Source organism: Perca flavescens, chromosome 8, assembly GCF_004354835.1.
Source record: "Perca flavescens isolate YP-PL-M2 chromosome 8, PFLA_1.0, whole genome shotgun sequence".
Lineage (NCBI taxonomy): Eukaryota > Metazoa > Chordata > Actinopteri > Perciformes > Percidae > Perca > Perca flavescens.
In genome coordinates, this window is record NC_041338.1 from 29,731,961 (window position 1) to 29,750,313 (window position 18,353).

Below are 18,353 nucleotides of genomic sequence, written 5' to 3' on the forward strand. Positions count from 1 at the left end.
GATTAGCTTTTTCTTTTAATTTGTATTTATTCACTGTAAACCACTGTTGTTGCTGTTGAAATGCAACTTTTGCTAAAGGCTGGATAAGTTGCCAAAAAAGAGCCACTAGAACAGCCGAGTAAACGTTTTCAGGATCTGACTTTAGTTTGCTCATATGAAAATGTCACGGATAACTATTTGCTAGATAAGAGGAAAATGTGGTTGAATATAAAACGATTCAATTCAGCTCATGTTTTTCATCAATGTTATAATGTTAATGCCATTTAGTTCGATGAAGAAAAGGAAAGCATAAAATACAATCATGGGCTGAAAGCAGATAATATGGCTGATTATCATCTGTAATATTACAGCTACTTATTAGGTGCTTCTTGCTCTGACTCACAGATGGTCTAGACTTTTAAGTCCTGTGCTGATTACCTTCTTGATATAGAAGCTGTAGAATGCTAGCTTCTCAAATGTATGAAATTACTTTTCTTATCAATTGCATTCAAACTCTTGTTCATCTTCACTAAGGGTAATCATCCTTCATCATTTCATAATGTTTCAGTCCTTTTTACATCACAGTAAGTGAAGCTGAGAATTATTTACTTTAGAGTATATTTTTCTTTTCTTTTTAAGATATTTTTTTGGGCATTTTAGGCCTTTATTTATATAGGACAGCTGAATACATGAAAGGGGAGAGAGAGCGGGGGATTGACATGCAGCAAAGGGCCGCAAGGCGGAGTCAAACCTGCAGCTGCTGCGTCGAGGAGTTAACCTCTATACTATACTGCTCTACCAGGTGAGCTACCTAGGCGCCCACTTTAGAAGTTTTTTACGGAAAAAAACATGTTGACAGCGCAGATCCTTAAAAGATGGCGAAGCACCGCAAGCTCAGGGGATGCACTGAAGATCCCGGTGGATGGTGTAGTCACTGAGATCCCCCTATTATTAGACCTCTCTAATATAAGAGCCTGCATCTGTGCTAAAACAAAGGGGAATTAAAAAAGCTTAACATCACCACTGAGTGGAATTAAGTACTGCTATAATTGCGATGAATATGCATCAGGATGTATGGGAAATGTACTTAACAATTTTCTTTCTTTCTTTTTGTGTGTGGATTTCCATGCATTAGTGTTTTTATTCACATAATCATTTATATTTCTGTATTGCAATTTAGAAATCAGACTCCTTTTAACCAGGACTAAATTGCAAGTGGCATATGTTTCTGTCTGCGTCCAGAAAAACATAAAATCAGGTTTAATACCTTATACCAAGGGTAAATATTGGACTCAACGTAGTGTGTGTTATCCTCATAGCTTTTTAAAGTATTTTAATCTTCACCCAACAGACATCAGTGACCTATTTTCTATTCTAACTTTTGTTCTTGCGTTTATGCACAAGTGCCTGTCTCTATACTGTGGTTGTCCCACATATGATGCAACACGCAGTATATTAAATCTGCCTAACTCAAAGAGGTTTTCCTTATCGGGTCTGGACGTCGTCCAGCTGGATGTCTTCAGCCCAGACGGCTGAGTGTCAACTTGTTTACCTCGTCCAACCTTCAGGCTTTAATGGAGAATCTTAGGCTTAAGTGCGTTATTCAACAACATAATGTTTTCCATCTTCTCCTTCAGGACAAAGAACTCTACACCACAGAAGTGATGTCCTAGAGACTGTAGTCCTCGTCAACCCTTCAGAAGAAACCGTAGTATCAGAGGTAATGGCAACATATTCTGAGGTACACAACCCTGCTGGTTGCATGTACACTTACATAAAAATGGTGTGGCATATTTAAAAAAATAAATAAATAGTACCCTCTTTCTGACTTGAACATTTGCTTGTCTATTCTAAGTCTGGGCATTGTTTGAAAATGTTCAATACCATTGCTAATATGATAATTTTGCTAATGATACCAAAACAATTGTTTTTTCTATAAACCAACCAATTCTTGATTCTTGCAACCAATATCAATATTTGAGAGTTTAAAAGAAATCTGATTTTTTTTTTTTTTTTTTTTACATTAATACTTAAACATAAACAATTTTGCTAGGTATCCACTAAAATTATTTTAAAGAAACATTTGCCCACCTGTATAGCATTGTTTGATTGCAAAACGCTGTAGAAGGGCGTCCTGCCCCAAAACGTCCGTGTGGCAACAAAAAGAATTAATTGGAGTGCTGTCCAAATCACCTTTTATATATTAATATCCACATTAAGGATCCAGCATCCAGTCTTCAAATTCTGCTTCAAAGTGAGTTGATTGTGTTAGGTTTCCAAGATATGGACTGAGCAGAACATTTTACAGTTAAAAAATAAAGTTGTCAGTGCTCTCTTGTGGACGAAGGATGTAATAGAGAAACTGTTTCTAAATTATCATAACTTTGCCATTTTTGTACTGCATTTTGTTTGCACTTATCAACAACATACTGTATACGCCAATACCAGTATAACTGTGACAAACTTATATGGGCCCAGCCAAAAATAATATGTTGGGCTTGCTTTGGAGAATGTGTTTATATTCCTGTTTGTCTACTTTTGTTCTTACAACTTTGCCAGGATAAATACAGTCTTAAATAGGCAAAAGTATGATTTAACTCTAAATCTATCTTATCAAAGAAAACAAGTTTATAAATCTAGCCAAGCATGCAATGCCTGTTTTAAACTGCAGGTGCTATTAGTTAGTACAAAAGAAGTAGATACCCAGCATATCCTCTCCTTCACGTCTGTTAAGGATATATAATAATAAAAAGATAATAGATTTTTCTGTATTTTTTGAAGAGAACTCATTGCCAAATCTTATTAACCTTGACACAATTAAAGTGCATGTTTTGCCAGTGACACAGGCATTTCTCTTTCCATCTTGGCAATGTTGTCTCACCTTTAACTGTCCTTTGTCTCTCTTTCTCTCTTTGTGTGTGTGTCTGTGTGTGTGTGTCCCAGATCCAGTCTCTCGTCACAGACTCAGCAGGACACAAGCTTCTGGTCTTGAGTGGACAGAGCTCAGATCACGGTGGCCTTCTTCTTCAAACTGGGGTTTTCACCTACAAGACCTTTTCACGTGTCTTTGCTGATCCTGGGGTGAGTCAAATCTACTGTCCTCTAACAATTAGCAACAATCCGATGAAAAATGTATACTGTACATTCATGAATGCTTTTCAGTGTTTTAAAATGGTTGAATATGAAAGGAAAGGTACTGTACATGCATTGATACATTTTAAGGAATATATTTATTGGATTTATTTATTTATTATTTATTGTATAAAAAAATAAAAACCTAATGTGGCCAGAAATCCACAGAGAACTCAATGTTTGCAGAAATAAGGTTTTTTGCACAAACATTGACAGCAAAAGAGAGTTTTCAGGCCTCAACTTTCTCACCTTCCAGTTAAATTGATAATTTTGTTCTAAAAGATATATATTTAAAACATACCCTTGACACACAGATTGTCTACTATTTTATTTCTTTCTATTTTTTTCACGTCTTTACACACACAGGTGCTTTTATCACTGACAGATGTGTCTGGGTGTGTTCCTCCTGCAGGTCAGTGAATTACTGGGCACAACAGTCCCCAAGCAGCAGGCTACACTTACTGTGTCCTGCCGCGGGGAGGTGGGCTGGAGCTCCCTGGGACAGCAGCAGACCCTGCGGGAGTTTCTGGAATACAAACTAAACCCTGAGTCTGTTCTTCCCAAGATGGAGGGCGTCACCGAGTTCACAGAGTACATCTCTGAGACGGTCGACGTCCCTTCACCTTTTGACCTCTTGGAGCAACCCACATCCGGTGGCTTCCTAAAACTGTCCAAGCCATGTTGCTACATCTTTCCCGGCGGACGAGGAGACTCTGCGCTCTTTGCTGTGAATGGCTTCAACATTTTAGTGGATGGAGGCTCTGAACGAAAATCATGCTTTTGGAAGCTGGTCCGTCACTTGGACCGCATTGACTCGATTCTACTCACACACATCGGCGCTGACAATCTCCCAGGTATCAATGGGCTGCTTCAGAGGAAGATAGCAGAACAGGAGGAGGAGCAGTCTCAAGACTCCACCAACTATAGCGACTGGATGAAGAACCTGATCTCCCCTGAACTAGGTGTGGTATTCTTCAACGTGCCAGAGAAGCTCCGTATGCCAGAATCTAATCTTAAAGTGAAACGCAGCATCGAAGAGGCCTCCCTGACTTTGCAGTACCTTAACAAACTAGGAATCAAACCGGAGCCTGTCTTTCGAGTGGTGAGCAACACCATTGAGCCCATTACTCTGTTCCACAAGATGGGAGTGGGCAGGTTAGACATGTATATTCTCAACCCTGTCAAAGACAGTAAAGAGATGCAGTTTTTAATGCAGAAGTGGGCTGGGAACAGCAAAGCCAAAACTGGTATTGTGCTGCCCAACGGGAAAGAGGGAGAAATATCTGTGCCCTACCTGACATCAGTTACAGCCTTAGTCGTCTGGCTGCCTGCCAACCCTGCAGAAAAGATCATTAGAGTGCTGTTCCCTGGGAATGCACCACAAAACAAGATCCTAGAGGGGCTGGAAAAATTAAAGCACCTTGACTTCTTGCGCTATCCTGTAGCCACACAAAAGGACATTGCCTCTGGAGCACCTCCCTCTGTTATAAAACAAACCAAGTTAAAACAAAGAACAGACAGCAAAGAGAGTCTCAAGTCGTCCCCGAAGACCACTGCAAAGGCTTCAAAGAAGGAAACTGAAGGACAAGATGATGTGTCAACTGCCACAGAAGTCAAGAGTGACTCTGTCAAGGAAAATATATTGGAGAAAAAAGAGGAGAAAAAGCCTACTAAAACTCTAAAATCTAAAGCTGATGTCCCAGAAAAGAAAAAACTCCTAAAAGACAAATCCTTAAAAAAGCACCCGAAGGAAAGGGTGTCGAAAATGGATGAGAAAAAGGACAAGGAAAAGAAAGAGATCAAGAAAGTAAAGAAAGATGACTCCGCTAAAAAAGATGAAAAGAAAGATGTTAAGTCCAAAGACGACAAAAAGAAGGACACATCCAAACCAGAGCTGAGAAAAATTACAAAGCCTGACCTGAAACCGTTTACACCAGAAGTCCGAAAGACTTTACACAAAGCTAAAGTGTCAAGTAAAGCAAAGGCTGGAAAAATCAAAACAGCAAAGGCTTTGCCTGCTGAGCCGAAGCCAGAGGAGCCAAAACCTGAAGCTATTCAACCTGAACCAATAGAGAATGGAGCTGTTGAGGGCACGTCTGTTCCCTCAACCCCCGAAGACCTCACCAAGGAATTTGTGGATATGAAAAAAGCTGAAGTTGTAGCTGTATCAGCAGAGCCTCCAGACAGTTATGAGCCGACAGCACAAAGCCTTACCCAAGAGAAGCAGGAAGCACAAGAAACGATTTCGGAAATTCCACCTGGCACAAAGTCTCCAGAAATGGAGGAATCAGCCCCAGAAGCGGAAGTTGAAGTTGAAAACAAAGACAAGGACTTGGCCCAAGAGAGAGAAATGGAAGAGGCTCAAAAGTTTGAGGATGAAGGAGCAGCAACTCAGGATGAGGATGAGGATGAAGAAGAGGAGGAAGAAGAGGCCCCAGCTGCTGTAAAGAAAACAGAAGAGGAGGAGGAAGAAGATATGGGAATAGGTGAAGAGGAAGATGAAGCAAAATGGAAGGACGATGGGCTTGACAGGAAACATGAGTTAGAAGAAATGGAGAAATCTGAAAATCTCTTAGCTAAAGTTGTGACAAAAGAGGATCAACAAATGATTCCATCCGAGGAGGATGACAATGAGGTGGTGGAGAAAGCCGAACTGGAGGAGGTAGAAGATTTAGATGTAATAGCAGATGAAGAGATCAAACCTGAAGATGTAGCTGAAGAAGAAATGCTCACTGAAAGAAAAACTGCTGAAATTCTGACTGCAGCTGAAGAAGAAGAGGAAGAGGAAGAAGAGGAGGGCTACCTGTCACATGTTGGAGGGGCCACGGCTCCCATAACCTCAGTAGTTCAAGGAGCCGCTGCAGCCGAACCCATCTCCTACATCCAAGACGAGACCATCCCCGGCTACTCTGAGACGGAACAGACCATATCTGACGAGGAGATTCACGAGGAGGCAGAGGAGAGGATACCACACCTTCAGTACGACGTCGGGGCCTATGACGTCTCTGTTCCAGATCAGACCGAATCATTTGTAAACGTTCACGGCATGATGGAGATGCAAGCTATGAACGAGAAAGGTTTCATCCCAGGCGTGCAGGAGCCGGTATCAGTGTTCACCAACATCATTACCGCTCCTCTGGCAGAAGAGGAGCATGTGTCCTCTGCAACATCCATCACAGAGTATGATAAAGTTTCCTCCTTCCCTACTTCTATCGCTGAAGACCAATCGGTGACGTCCGTCACAGCACCTCCAGCTGAGGAACCACCCAAAAGCCACGTTACCCTGTCCACCCCACCTGACGCCACCCTAGGCAAAGAGCAGCCACTCTCTGCAGGAACTCTTTCACCACCTTCTTTGGAAGAAGACAAACAATCCAAGTCTCCGTCTGATGACTTACAGCTTCCTGTTGCAGAAGTCAAGACGCCGGCCAAAGCTCATGAAGCTGGTGAGGAAGAGGAGGAAGAAGAAGAGGAGGAAGACGACCAAACTCCTAATGTTGACATTTCACTTGAAAAACTTCAAGAGGGCTATGCTTCATCCCATTTATTACAGGATGAAGAGACAGATATCAAAAAGCTTGCTGGCTCAGTGTCTCCGGTTTCTATTCAAGCCACCAAACCAGTCCACCTACCAGTTGAAGAAGAAAATAAAGATGCTGTTGCACCTAAAGATATTTCATCTGTTGTGCCTACTAGACCTTTTGGATCAGACTCAGTAACTTCAGAGAGCGAAGAGCGCTGCTTCAGTCCGGATGATATCACTGTGAAAATGGCCTCCCCTCCACAGTCTGGACCACCGAGTGCAGCTCACTCTCCTCTTCGTCAGTCACCAGTGGAAGACAAGATGAAGGTCTTCCCTGATATGGAACTGGAAAAGCCAGAGGAGCTCCTCGATGTCGTCACAGCAACTGAAGACAACACTGAAAAGAAAGACGAAGCAAAAATAGAAACACAAAAAGATGCCGACAAACAGAAAGCAGATCAGCATGAAGTAGAAGTTTCAACATCTTTGGATGAATCATTTGAGAAGGACATAAAAGAGGTTCCAGTCATAAAGGAGTCCGAAAAAGACACTTCATCAGTGCCAAAAGATGATGGCAAACAGGCAGAAACGATACCTGCTGTTGCTGCGTCTTCAACTGAAGTTCATCCACCTGTGTCAGTGAGGGATTCCCTCATCTCATCTGGACAAAGTGATGAAGAGGTTGACGACAAGCTCAAAGAGAAAGATCCTAAACTGCCTGCTCCAGGTAAATTTCCAGAGAGGGACAGTCGTTTCCTGGATGATGATGATGATGATGATGATAAAAAGAAAGATGATGATGACGATGATCATGATGATAAATCTGCAGTTAAAACTGTCAAGGCGGAACAGGAAAAAGTAAAGGACGACACCTCTAATGTCATACAAATCAAGGATGACCAAAAACAGAAATCCGTCATCCAGGAAGACGTTTCTGCCATTATGTCCATCACGGATGAGAAAACAGCAGTAAAGGATGATACCTCTGAAATAAAACCCATCACAGAAGAGCAAATTGCAAAGGACGTTGACACTGTTGATATAGCCATTAAAGATGAACCTGAAAAAGACCACACTCCTCAAGTAAAAACTAAAGAAGCAGAGATTGAAATTGTTGCTTCTGAGGTCAAACAAATCAAAGATGAGCAGAAGCAGAAAGATGATTTTGACCTAAAAACCAAAAGTGAGGTGAAGGAAACTGAGGTTAAAAAGGATGATGTGTCTGATGGTGAGATTTTGAAAGAGGAGGAAAAGAAACAGACAGATAAGGGTGATATTTTTGATATTAGCTCTATAAAGACTGAAGAAAAAGAGATTGAAAAGGTCCACGCCACAGATATCAAGCATGTTACAGACGAGATGGAGAAAGAGGCAAAGGATGATTTGCCCATTAGTGAGCCTGCTAAAGATGAGAAGAAAAAGGAGACAGAAACATTTGATATCAAAGTGATCGAGGATAAGAAAGAGGAAAAAGAGATGGAAAAGATAGATGATTTTGCTACCAAGCCCTTTACAGATGAGCAGAGGGAAAAGGAGAAAGACATTGGTCACATCACTGTTGCTAAACTCACCAAAGAAGAAATGATTAGCAAGGGTGATACATCTGCTGTTACCATGAAAGAAGAAAAGGGGCAAGAGATTTGTAAAGATATTATCTCACCCATCAGCCTCACCACAGTGGTGGAAAAGGATGCAACAGTGAGTAAAGATGAAAGTCCTGCTGCCAAGCAAACCACAGAGACAGAGAAAGAGATAAGTACAGATGATAGTTCTGACACCAAACTTTCCAAGGAGCAGGACAAAGATATGACAACAAGCAAAGATGATGCTCACATCTTCATACCTACTATAGAAGATGATACTGCTGCTATACAACTTACCAAGGCAGAGGAAAAGGATGCAACAGTGAGTAAAGATGAAAGTCCTGCTGCCAAGCAAATCACAGAGAAAGAGAAAGAGATAAGTACAGATGATAGTTCTGACACCAAACTTTCCAAGGAGCAGGACAAAGATATGACAACAAGCAAAGATGATGCTCACATCTTCATACCTACTGTAGAAGAAGAACTTACCAAGGCAGAGGAAAAGGATAAACTGCCAAGTGGGGAAGACACTTCTACTGTTAAACCAACACTTGGAGAAGAAAAAGAAGAAGAGGAAAGTAAAGATGATACTGCTGCCATAAAATGTACTAAGGTGGAGGAAGAGCACGTTAAAGTATGTAAAGATGACGATTTCTATGCCGCATCAACCAAGGTAGAAGCAAAAGAAACATTTAAGGAAGCTGTCAAACCGGTCATGGAGGACGAAAAGGGGCAAGAAACAAAGAAAGATAAAGATGTCACTTCTCCTGTCCAACCCGCCAAGATGGAGGAAGAGGATGTAATGATGAGCGAAGATATTTCTGCTGTCCAAACATCCAAGGACGGATTTGTTGCTAAACCCACCACGCAAGTTCCACCACTTCCAAGTGGGGAAGATACTTCTACTGTTAAACCAACACTTGGAGAAGAAAAAGAAGAAGAGGAAAGTAAAGATGATACTTCTGCCATAAAATGTACCAAGGTGGAGGAAGAGCATGTTAAAGTTTGTAAAGATGATGATTTCTATGCCGCATCAACCAAGGTAAAAGCAAAAGAAACATTTAAGGAAGCCATCAAACCGGTCATGGAGGACAAAAAGGAACAAGAAACAAAGAAAGATAAAGATGTCACTTCTCCTGTCCAACCCACCAAGATGGAGGAAGAGGATGTAACGATGATCGAAGATATTTCTGCTGTCCAAACATCCAAGGACGGATTTGTTGCTAAACCCACCGCACAAGTTCCACCACTTCCAAGTGGGGAAGATACTTCTACTGTTAAACCAACACTTGGAGAAGAAAAAGAAGAAGAGGAAAGTAAAGATGATACTGCTGCCATAAAATGTACTAAGGTGGAGGAAGAGCACGTTAAAGTATGTAAAGATGACGATTTCTACGCTGCATCAACCAAGGTAGAAGCAAAAGAAACATTTAAGGAAGCCATCAAACCGGTCATGGAGGACGAAAAGGGGCAAGAAACAAATAAAGATAAAGATGTCACTTCTCCTGTCCAACCCGCCAAGATGGAGGAAGAGGATGTAATAATGAGTGAAGATATTTCTGCTGTCCAAACATCCAAGGACGGATTTGTTGCTAAACCCACCGCACAAGATGAAAAGGAGAAAGAAATCAGTGAAGATATTTGTGCTGTCAAATCAACGATAGAAGAAGAAACTGAGAAAGCAGTTGATAAGGAGGAAACTTTCACTGAAGAAGTGTCAATTCAAGATCATAGTGTTGCTATCAAACCTATCAAGGAAGAAAAAGATACAGTAATACTTAAGGATGACATGTCTGGTATCAAACCTACCGAGGAGGAAAGCAAAGGCGCTGCTGGTGTAAAAACCCCTGCAGATGAGGAAACGAAGGTAGAGTCGAAAGATGTTACATCTGATGTAAAATTCAAAGAGGAGGCAAAAGAAATCCCAAAATATGACTTTTGTGATAAAGAAATGAAAGTAAAAGAGGAAGAAATGGAAAAAGAGAAAGAAAAGAGTTCTGATGTTGTATCCAGCAAAGAGCAGATGGATGATACTTCTGTCAAAACCATGACGGATGACAAAGAGGTGGAAATAGGTGACAGTTCTGAGGAGAAGTCTGATATCTCTGATCACAAACCAATTCTGGAGGAAATAAAGAGTAAAGAAACTGAAAAAGATATAACAATAAAGGAGAAAGAAACAGACGCCAGTGTTGAGCAGCCCAAGAAAGAGGAAGAGTCATCTAAAGTTGAAACCATCGAGGTCGAAGTTAAACAGGGCAGTCGTGAAGCTGAATCCATTAAACAGGAGACAGAGAAGGAGATGTACACTCCAACATTCAGTGCCAAAGATGAGAAAAAAGGGAAAGATGATTATCCTTTTGAGTCTGAATCTAAGAAGGATGATATAAAAGATGTAGATCTTCCCGTGTCTCAGACCTTGGAAGAGGAGAAAACTAAAAAGGAAGATATTTGTGGCGTAAGTGACAAGCATATACAGGAAGAAACCTCTGATAAGCTTACTGGAACTCAGAAAGAGAAGGAAACGTTTGGCGCTACATCAACAGAAATGCAGCAAGATACTTCTGTAACCACATCAAGTGAAGACCTCAAACCACTGAAAGATGACATTTTTGTTTCACCCAGCCACATCCAGGAGGAGAAAAAAGAGCAAGACAAAGATGCAACGGTTGTTAGTCAAGACGAAAAGATGGATAAAGAAAAAGACGACACACATGTTGCTGAACTGAGCAAAGAACAGAAAATGGAAAAGGAACAAGAAAAAGAATACACCTATGAGACTGATGACACAAAAGATGAAAAGACAAGACCAGAAGAGGATGAAAAGATGATTCCAAAAAAGGATGTTGCTGACAAGAAGACAGATGAGATAACTGAGAAAGAGTCCTCTGATGCAGACCAAACCAAGGAGGAGAAATGGGAGCGAGAGGAGTTGCAAGAGAAAGACCTGGACAAAGCAATTAAACAACCTGCACAGACAGTATTAGGAGATGCAGCAACGGCATCCGAGTCCGATTACAAACCTGCATTTGTGGTTCAGTCCTCCGATGAAGACAGGGAAGATGAAGATGAGGAGGACATATGTATGGGAGGAGCAGGCTCCAGACCTTTGTCAGTGAAGCCGAGCGACTCAGAACATGAAATCTCGCCTGCAGGTCTGGCCTCATCCCAAAAACCACAGACAAGTGACAAAACTAAACTCCCTATTTCAGAGCAGACAACAGTGATCATACCGATACTTACAATGCAGGAGCCCTCTATTGATGAAGACATCAAAGAGTTTAGCAAAGAAGAATCCATGCTTTCACCTGAAATGGGCAAAGATGTTGTGAAAACAGAAACTACAGCTGCACCACTTGCTAAGCCGGAGCCCTCCTTTGAAATTGTCACACCAAAGGAGGAGACAACCTCTATTCCCAAACAAGAAATGGCTTCTGATGTCCCAGCAGCTAAAGCAGAACCAATGTCAGACTCAACTGAGAAAAAGCCTGTGTTGTCAACAGTATCAAGCACTGACAGTCAACCCAGGAGCTCTACGCTCTCGAGCACTGAGAGCCAGTCCAGTGTTGAGGAAACACCACAACAAGAGAAACAAATACCGTCCCAGACAAGCTCAGGAGTCAGTGCTACAGAAAAGACAAAGCTGCATGAGAAACCAGAAAAGGAAGCAGAGAGGGAGATGGAAGGAGAGCGAGAGGTGGCTTCTCCAGGATTGCCACAGCCTTGTTCGTATTTTATGTTGGATTCCGAGGACGTCAGCCACGTTGAAGTTGTAAAATCAGACGCTGCAAAAATGACCTTGGAAAAGGAAAGCCTCACAGACGAAGAACAAACCTTTTGCGCGTCCAAGTACGACCCGTATGAAAAGCCTATTCCAAAGGACTCGGACTTGGACTCCAGAGAAGAAAGTGAGGTTTCTTTAGGTTTTGATCACGCCTCTGATATGGGTATTGATGATAACAGAAGAACAAGCCAGTCAGAGGCTGGAGGAGCCATGTTCCTCCTGGATGATCAGTACAAAGAAGAGCCTCTGTCCTTTAGTAGAGTTGACTACAGCCCGGTTTCCCTCACAGAGAGTGAAAGAAGCAGCCACCACAGTCAAAGTGCCTCACCTAAATATGAAGACAGAGAGAAAGGCCAAGAGGAAGAGAGTGAGAGAGAAGAAAGACCAGATACACCTTATGTTAAGAGCTGTTCATCCGTAGACATTCAAGATAACAAAATGTCCCAGGCTGCTGAGTCTTATTCTTTCAGTCCCAAAGAGGATAAACCTGAGAAATCAGAGAAAGAGAAAGAGGATATGAAGAAAGGTGCCGCAGCAGCAGCAGCTTTTCAAACAGGGGCTACAGGAGAAAGTGACACGGTTTCTGCCAGTGCTATTCAATCAGCAGGCGTATCATTAAGACAAAAAACACCCTCTCCGTCATGTAGCCAATCGGATCTTGTTACACACGTTTCATCTGCTCCCGTAGCTTTTGGAGAATTCACAGAAAAGAGAACAACAGAAAAAGAGAAAGAAAAATCTGCTGAGTCACTCGAAGACAAAATTGAGTCCTCTGCTCATGAAAGAGAGGGATCTCCATCTGGTCGGCATTCACCTGCAGAAAAAGACATTTTACCTCAACAAGCGTCTCCTTTAGAGAAAGTAGAAACTTCAAATGATTCAAGGACTGCATCTGCTGCCACATTTTCAGGACATGAAATAGACGATAATGTTTTGGCATCTGACAATAGTCAAATTAGCAGCTCTGCCTCTTGTAAATCAATGTTAGACTTTCCTGATGGAAAAGAGAGCCTAATAGATAAAAGGTTACTTGTAGAAGGGGAAGATTTCAATGTTGATGATGACGATGAAGATGAAGATGAGGAGGACGAGGGAGAAGAGGAGGAACTAAGTGATGTAGATGTGGAAAAGGGTGCCAGAGAACAGTCTGAAAAAGAAATGTGCAGACGTAGCTCTAGTGATAGTGCTACGTTAGAACAGGTAGAGGACTCAAATAAAAAGTCTCAGCTGCCTGAATCAAGCTTCCTCAAAAAGGAAACCGTCTGTAAACCAGCACCTGATGATGCCTCAACTTCAGACAAGCAGGACGTGAGTCAAAAACCACCATCTCCTCAAACAAAACCAGTCAAAGAAGATGATACAGCCACATCCAAACTTCCGGAGACAAGGAGTGAAGATGTAGGTAAAATAACTCTGTCACCAGAACCAAGTGCTCACAGAATGGATGAAAGCGGTTTCGCTACATCAGATGCTCCAAAACTTCCTGAAACAAAGAAAGCAGAGTACACAGATGAAAAACATTTGTCTCCTGAACCAACCACAAAGAGAAGGTTGTCATCAGCAGAGGATTTCACCTTGTATGAAGTGCCACAGTCAGAAAAAGGAGATGACGACAAAGTGTCTCTATCACCACGCTTTTTGGAAAAGGAAACTTCTCAACCAACATCCACAAGCAGCTTGTCAGGCAGCTTTTTGCCAACTGACTGTTCAGAGTCCATATCCAAGACTACATTTAGTCCTTCCCCTCCTCTAAGAAGTAGCTATGCCGACATTGGACAGAATAGATCTGGAGGTTATTCTGAGCATTATTACAGTGAGGAGAGTCAAGTAGAATTGAAGGAAGATAAAAAAGAAACCTTGGTGCTCTCAGATGCCTCCCAGCTATCCAAGCTAAGCGATGATAAATATTACAGCCAAAGCGACTTTCGAGAAGAAAGTCTAGATGAGCGGCAGACCCTAGATATCACTACAAAACATGAGGAAACTGCCTCATCACCTTGCACATACACCACCTTAACATACTCTACTTCAACATACTCCTCCACGTCGTACAGTTACTCGTCCTTACCCTCAACTTCTGCCCCTTTGAGCCAACAGTTTGAAGACAAAGTTAAAACTTTTACAACGATATCAAGCTCTGCAGTACCTCTAGCCAAAGAAGAGCCTTCGTTCACGACAGAGCCTAAAAGCTCCTGCTTCGGAGGGTTTCAGAGAGATGAGTACATGGAGGTGACGACGAAACCTGCAACAAAAGTGTCTTTACCCAGCCAGTTTGATGAGACCAAACAATCAACTCCAGTCTTGTCTACCACTGCCAAACAGACTGAGGTTCAAAGCAGTTCTGCAAAGCCTGAAACAAAATCAAGCACTGATAGTTTTTATATGCTAGAAACTAAGATTACAACCTCTGCAGCACAAAGTATCGAAGCAGTAAGGGTGTCAGACAGCTTATCCACATCAGAGGCTCGCTTTGATGTTTCTCCCCTCCAAAGGGCTGACTCCTCTGACAAGGTTTCCCAGGAGTCATCAGGAGATGAGGAGCCTGTTACACTTGAAATGGAGGACAGCACCCTACCATGCCGTATTGAATGTCAAAAAATCAAAGTGGCTGAGCAAAAGGAAAGTTCTTCATCGATAACTGCGTCATATGTGGTAGAAAGTACCACACAGTCCACAGAGACGAAGACCATCACCATCGCCTCTACTACTGGTGTGTCTAAACCTGACATGGTGATGGAAACAACTCAACAGGCAACCTCACTTACTTCCCTGAGTGATAGTGGAGCTAGCAAAACCACATGTGCCACAACAGACATGTCCAAAACAGAGGAGGAGAAAGAGAAAAAAGGGAAAACACCAGAGGTAAAAGAGGAAAAGACGAACGTAGCGATTGCACCATTGAAGGAAGATGCAAAGGTGTCAAGTAAAGATGACAAGACAGAGACTGCTAGTCAAGTCAAGCAGAAAATAGAGGAAAAGAAACTTGAGGAAAAGGAGTGTAAAGACAGCACAGACGAAAAGAAGGCAACAGCTGAACCAAAGATATGTGAAAAAGCAGACGATGGTAGAAAAGGAGAGGCAGAAAGAGTAGAGGAGAAAACCTTGTTGGAGAAGCCACCAGAGAGATTAGAGGTTAGGAGAAGGAGCAGTATATCCGATTGGGAGCTTCTACAGAGGCCTGAAGACTGCCCAAGTGCCCCTCCTCCAGGTTATGGTGATGATGATGATGAGGAAGAGGATGAGGAAGCAATGGAAGCGATGGAATGGATGACCAGTGTCCACAGTACCTCTATGACCTCCTCAATAGATATCTATCACACAGAAACAGCTAGCAAAGAAGCAGTAAGGGCTGATCGTCCCTCTGACTTGAACACCGGAGCCACCTCCTCCTCTGCCTCCCCTTCAGGCTACTCCTCCTGCGAATACAAACATCGCAAAGGAGAGCTTTCTCCATCGTTCATCAACCCGAGCCCTCATCCGCTCTCCAGTGACGAGGGCGAGGGCAAAGAGGACAACCGCAGCGACCACTCCCAGGACGGGGACGAGGGCGATCAGGAGCAACACTCTGTGAAAAGGAGGTCGCACAAGCAGAGGCACCACCACACTCCGAGTTACCATGGAGACCCTGGACACGGGCCACAACAGCTGCCCGGCGCCATGTCCTCTGGTTTGGCTGTGACGTTAGCTGGAGAGGAAACACCTCCGACATCAGTGAGCGAGTCGCTGCCTTCGCAGTCCGATTCCGACGTCCCTCCAGAAACCGAAGAGTGTCCATCCATAACAGCTGAAGGAAATCTGGACTCAGACGAAGACGCTGAACACCTGCCGGTGGACAAATTATCTGGAGCTGGGGGTGGTCACCATCCTCCATCACCAAGGTCCGCTCAGAAGACTCATGACCCCCACCCACCCCGATGAAGGACCCTCATCCCCACCCTCCCCATCCAGATGTGTGCATGGTAGATCCAGAGGCTCTTCTCAATGACCACAGCAGCACAGAGAAACTTCTTAAAAAGGAGCACAAGACCACCAAGGGCCTCCGAAAGGGCAAACCCAAGTCGGCCTCTCCCGCACGTAAGGGGGAAGTCAGGAAGAGGTCCTCTACTCCAGTGAAGCAGACCTCCAAGGACTCCGCCTCACCTCGATCAGCCTCCCTTAGGAGGAAGGACACAGACAGAAGCTCCAGACTGATCAAAATGTCTGAGACCCAAGGCTCCAGGAGCGAGATCCTCAACCCGGGGAAAGGCTTGGTCAATGGTGTCAAGAGCAGTTCAGGTGTGTAAACATTTTCACATCCTGCAACACAACATAATTTACCCTGAAATTATTCTTGGGTTGATTGAACTCATCAAATTAAGTCAGAAAAAAGGGGTTTTATTCCCTAAGCCAGAAATCATATTTGAGATATTGATAAAACACTTGATATTGGAATCTTTTTGACAATAAACATTAAGTTAGAAGTAAATGTTAAGACCTAAAGATCAAATTAAATTTCAGCCATTAGCCACATTTACATGCTAATTAAAAAAACATGCTGTTAATACAATCTAAACACAGTGTTTGTTAGTTCACTCCAATTATTTAAATGAGATTAAGCTCTTAATTAAAATTCACCTAACTACACTGACATATAAAGAATGATGCTTGCATCAGTAGATACAGTACCATTTAGAAAGTTGTACATATGCTGTTTATTTGATAAGATTTCGTCAAATGAAACTAGTTGACTGGCATTTCTACGTTTCTTTATTTCAGTAAATATGGTTATTTTGGGTAGTTGATACAATTATGTTAATGTTAATCTATGTTGTTACAGCTCATTTTGAACATTGCCTTTCTATTTGCAACTGTTGTAAGTCTGCACTTAATACAGACATGCAACAGATTGTGGTCATTAAAAATTGTGCTGTCAGGAGGTGCAATGATGTACTTAACATTAAACAGCAAGTATAACTCAAAAAGGAAGTAGGAGCACATTAGAATGATGGATGTGCACAGACTTTATTCTGTAAAGCTGCAATGATACATTGTGGTCATATTTTACAGAATAATTGATTTCTATGAATAAATTAGTGAACAGAATGTAATTTATTCAGTTGAGAAAAAAGTTGGTCTTTGCTACTGCAGCGCAAGTACTATTATTGCCCTCTAATGCGGTTTTATATCTTTGCTCACCCCAAGGTAACAACTCTCAGAAAACTAGCTTGGCCGTCCCCCCTGGACCACCCGTCTACGTCGACCTGGCCTATGTGCCCAACCACTGCAGTGCCAAGAACGTGGACCAGGAATTCTTCAAGAGAGTGCGAGCTGCGTACTACGTGGTGAGCGGGAACGATCCGGGCAGCGGAGAGCCCAGCCGTGGAGCCCTGGACGCCCTGCTGGAGGGCAAAGCTCAGTGGGGCTCCAATTTACAGGTATGTTCCTTCATCAGTCTGTCTGTGTATTCTCATATTCTCAGCTGTATCTATACATTAAAAAAATCATAGTATAGTACGTCATAAAAAGTAGTAAAAAAGTCATAGTATAGTATGTCATAAAAAATCATAAAAAAGTCATGTATAGAATGTCATAAAAAATCATTAAAAAGTCATAGAATAGTATGTCATTATACTATGGCTTTTTATGACTTTTCATATGTCATAAAAGTCATAGTATAGTATTTCATAAAAAGTCATAGTATAGTATGTCATAAAAATTAATAAAGTCATAGTAAAGTATGTCATAAAAAGTCATAGTGTAGTATGTCATAAAAGTCATACAAAAGTTCATAGTATAGTATTTCATAAAAAGTAATTAAAAGTCATAGTATAGTATGTCATTATACTATGACTTTTTATGACTTTTCATTGGTCATAAAAAGTCATAGTATAGTATTTCATAAAAAGTCATAAAAAGGTCATAGTATAGTATGTCATAAAATTGTCACAAAAAATATAAAGTAATCATAAGTATGTTATTAAAATGTCATTAAATAGTCAAATGTTTCAAGTTCTTTATTGTCATGTGTACAACAATTACAGAGAATCAATATTTGGAAATCTAAGATCCCTCCAACAATGGTCATTAGATATAAAGATAAAATTGTGCAAAGTTGAAATATAGGGATAACATAAAATAATATAAAAATAATATGTACTGGAAGACAGTACTTATATGTGTAATTAGACTATATAAAACCAGTATGTAAACCAGTAAGTAAATGTTTATAAAGGTAAATTGACAGTATAATGTAAAGTCACAGTGATACTCAGAATTTAGAAGATCAAAAGTCCCTGAGACTGGTGGTGCGTGACCGGATGCTGCAGCTCTGTCTGCCGGATGGCGGCAGGCAGACCAGTTTGTGGCGAGGGTC

At 41.9% G+C, this 18,353-nt stretch overlaps 1 protein-coding gene across 1 annotated transcript in view; it reads left to right on the top strand.

The window, feature by feature from the left end:
- Positions 1–18,353, top strand: part of map1ab (microtubule-associated protein 1Ab) — an 84,852-nt gene that overhangs the window by 61,635 nt on the left and 4,864 nt on the right. Inside the window, 7 exon segments of the mRNA XM_028585248.1 lie at positions 1,617–1,699; positions 2,923–3,060; positions 3,524–7,361; positions 7,464–12,320; positions 12,423–15,896; positions 15,899–16,276; positions 17,183–17,415. Coding sequence (XP_028441049.1) covers positions 1,617–1,699; positions 2,923–3,060; positions 3,524–7,361; positions 7,464–12,320; positions 12,423–15,896; positions 15,899–16,276; positions 17,183–17,415 — 13,001 coding nt within the window.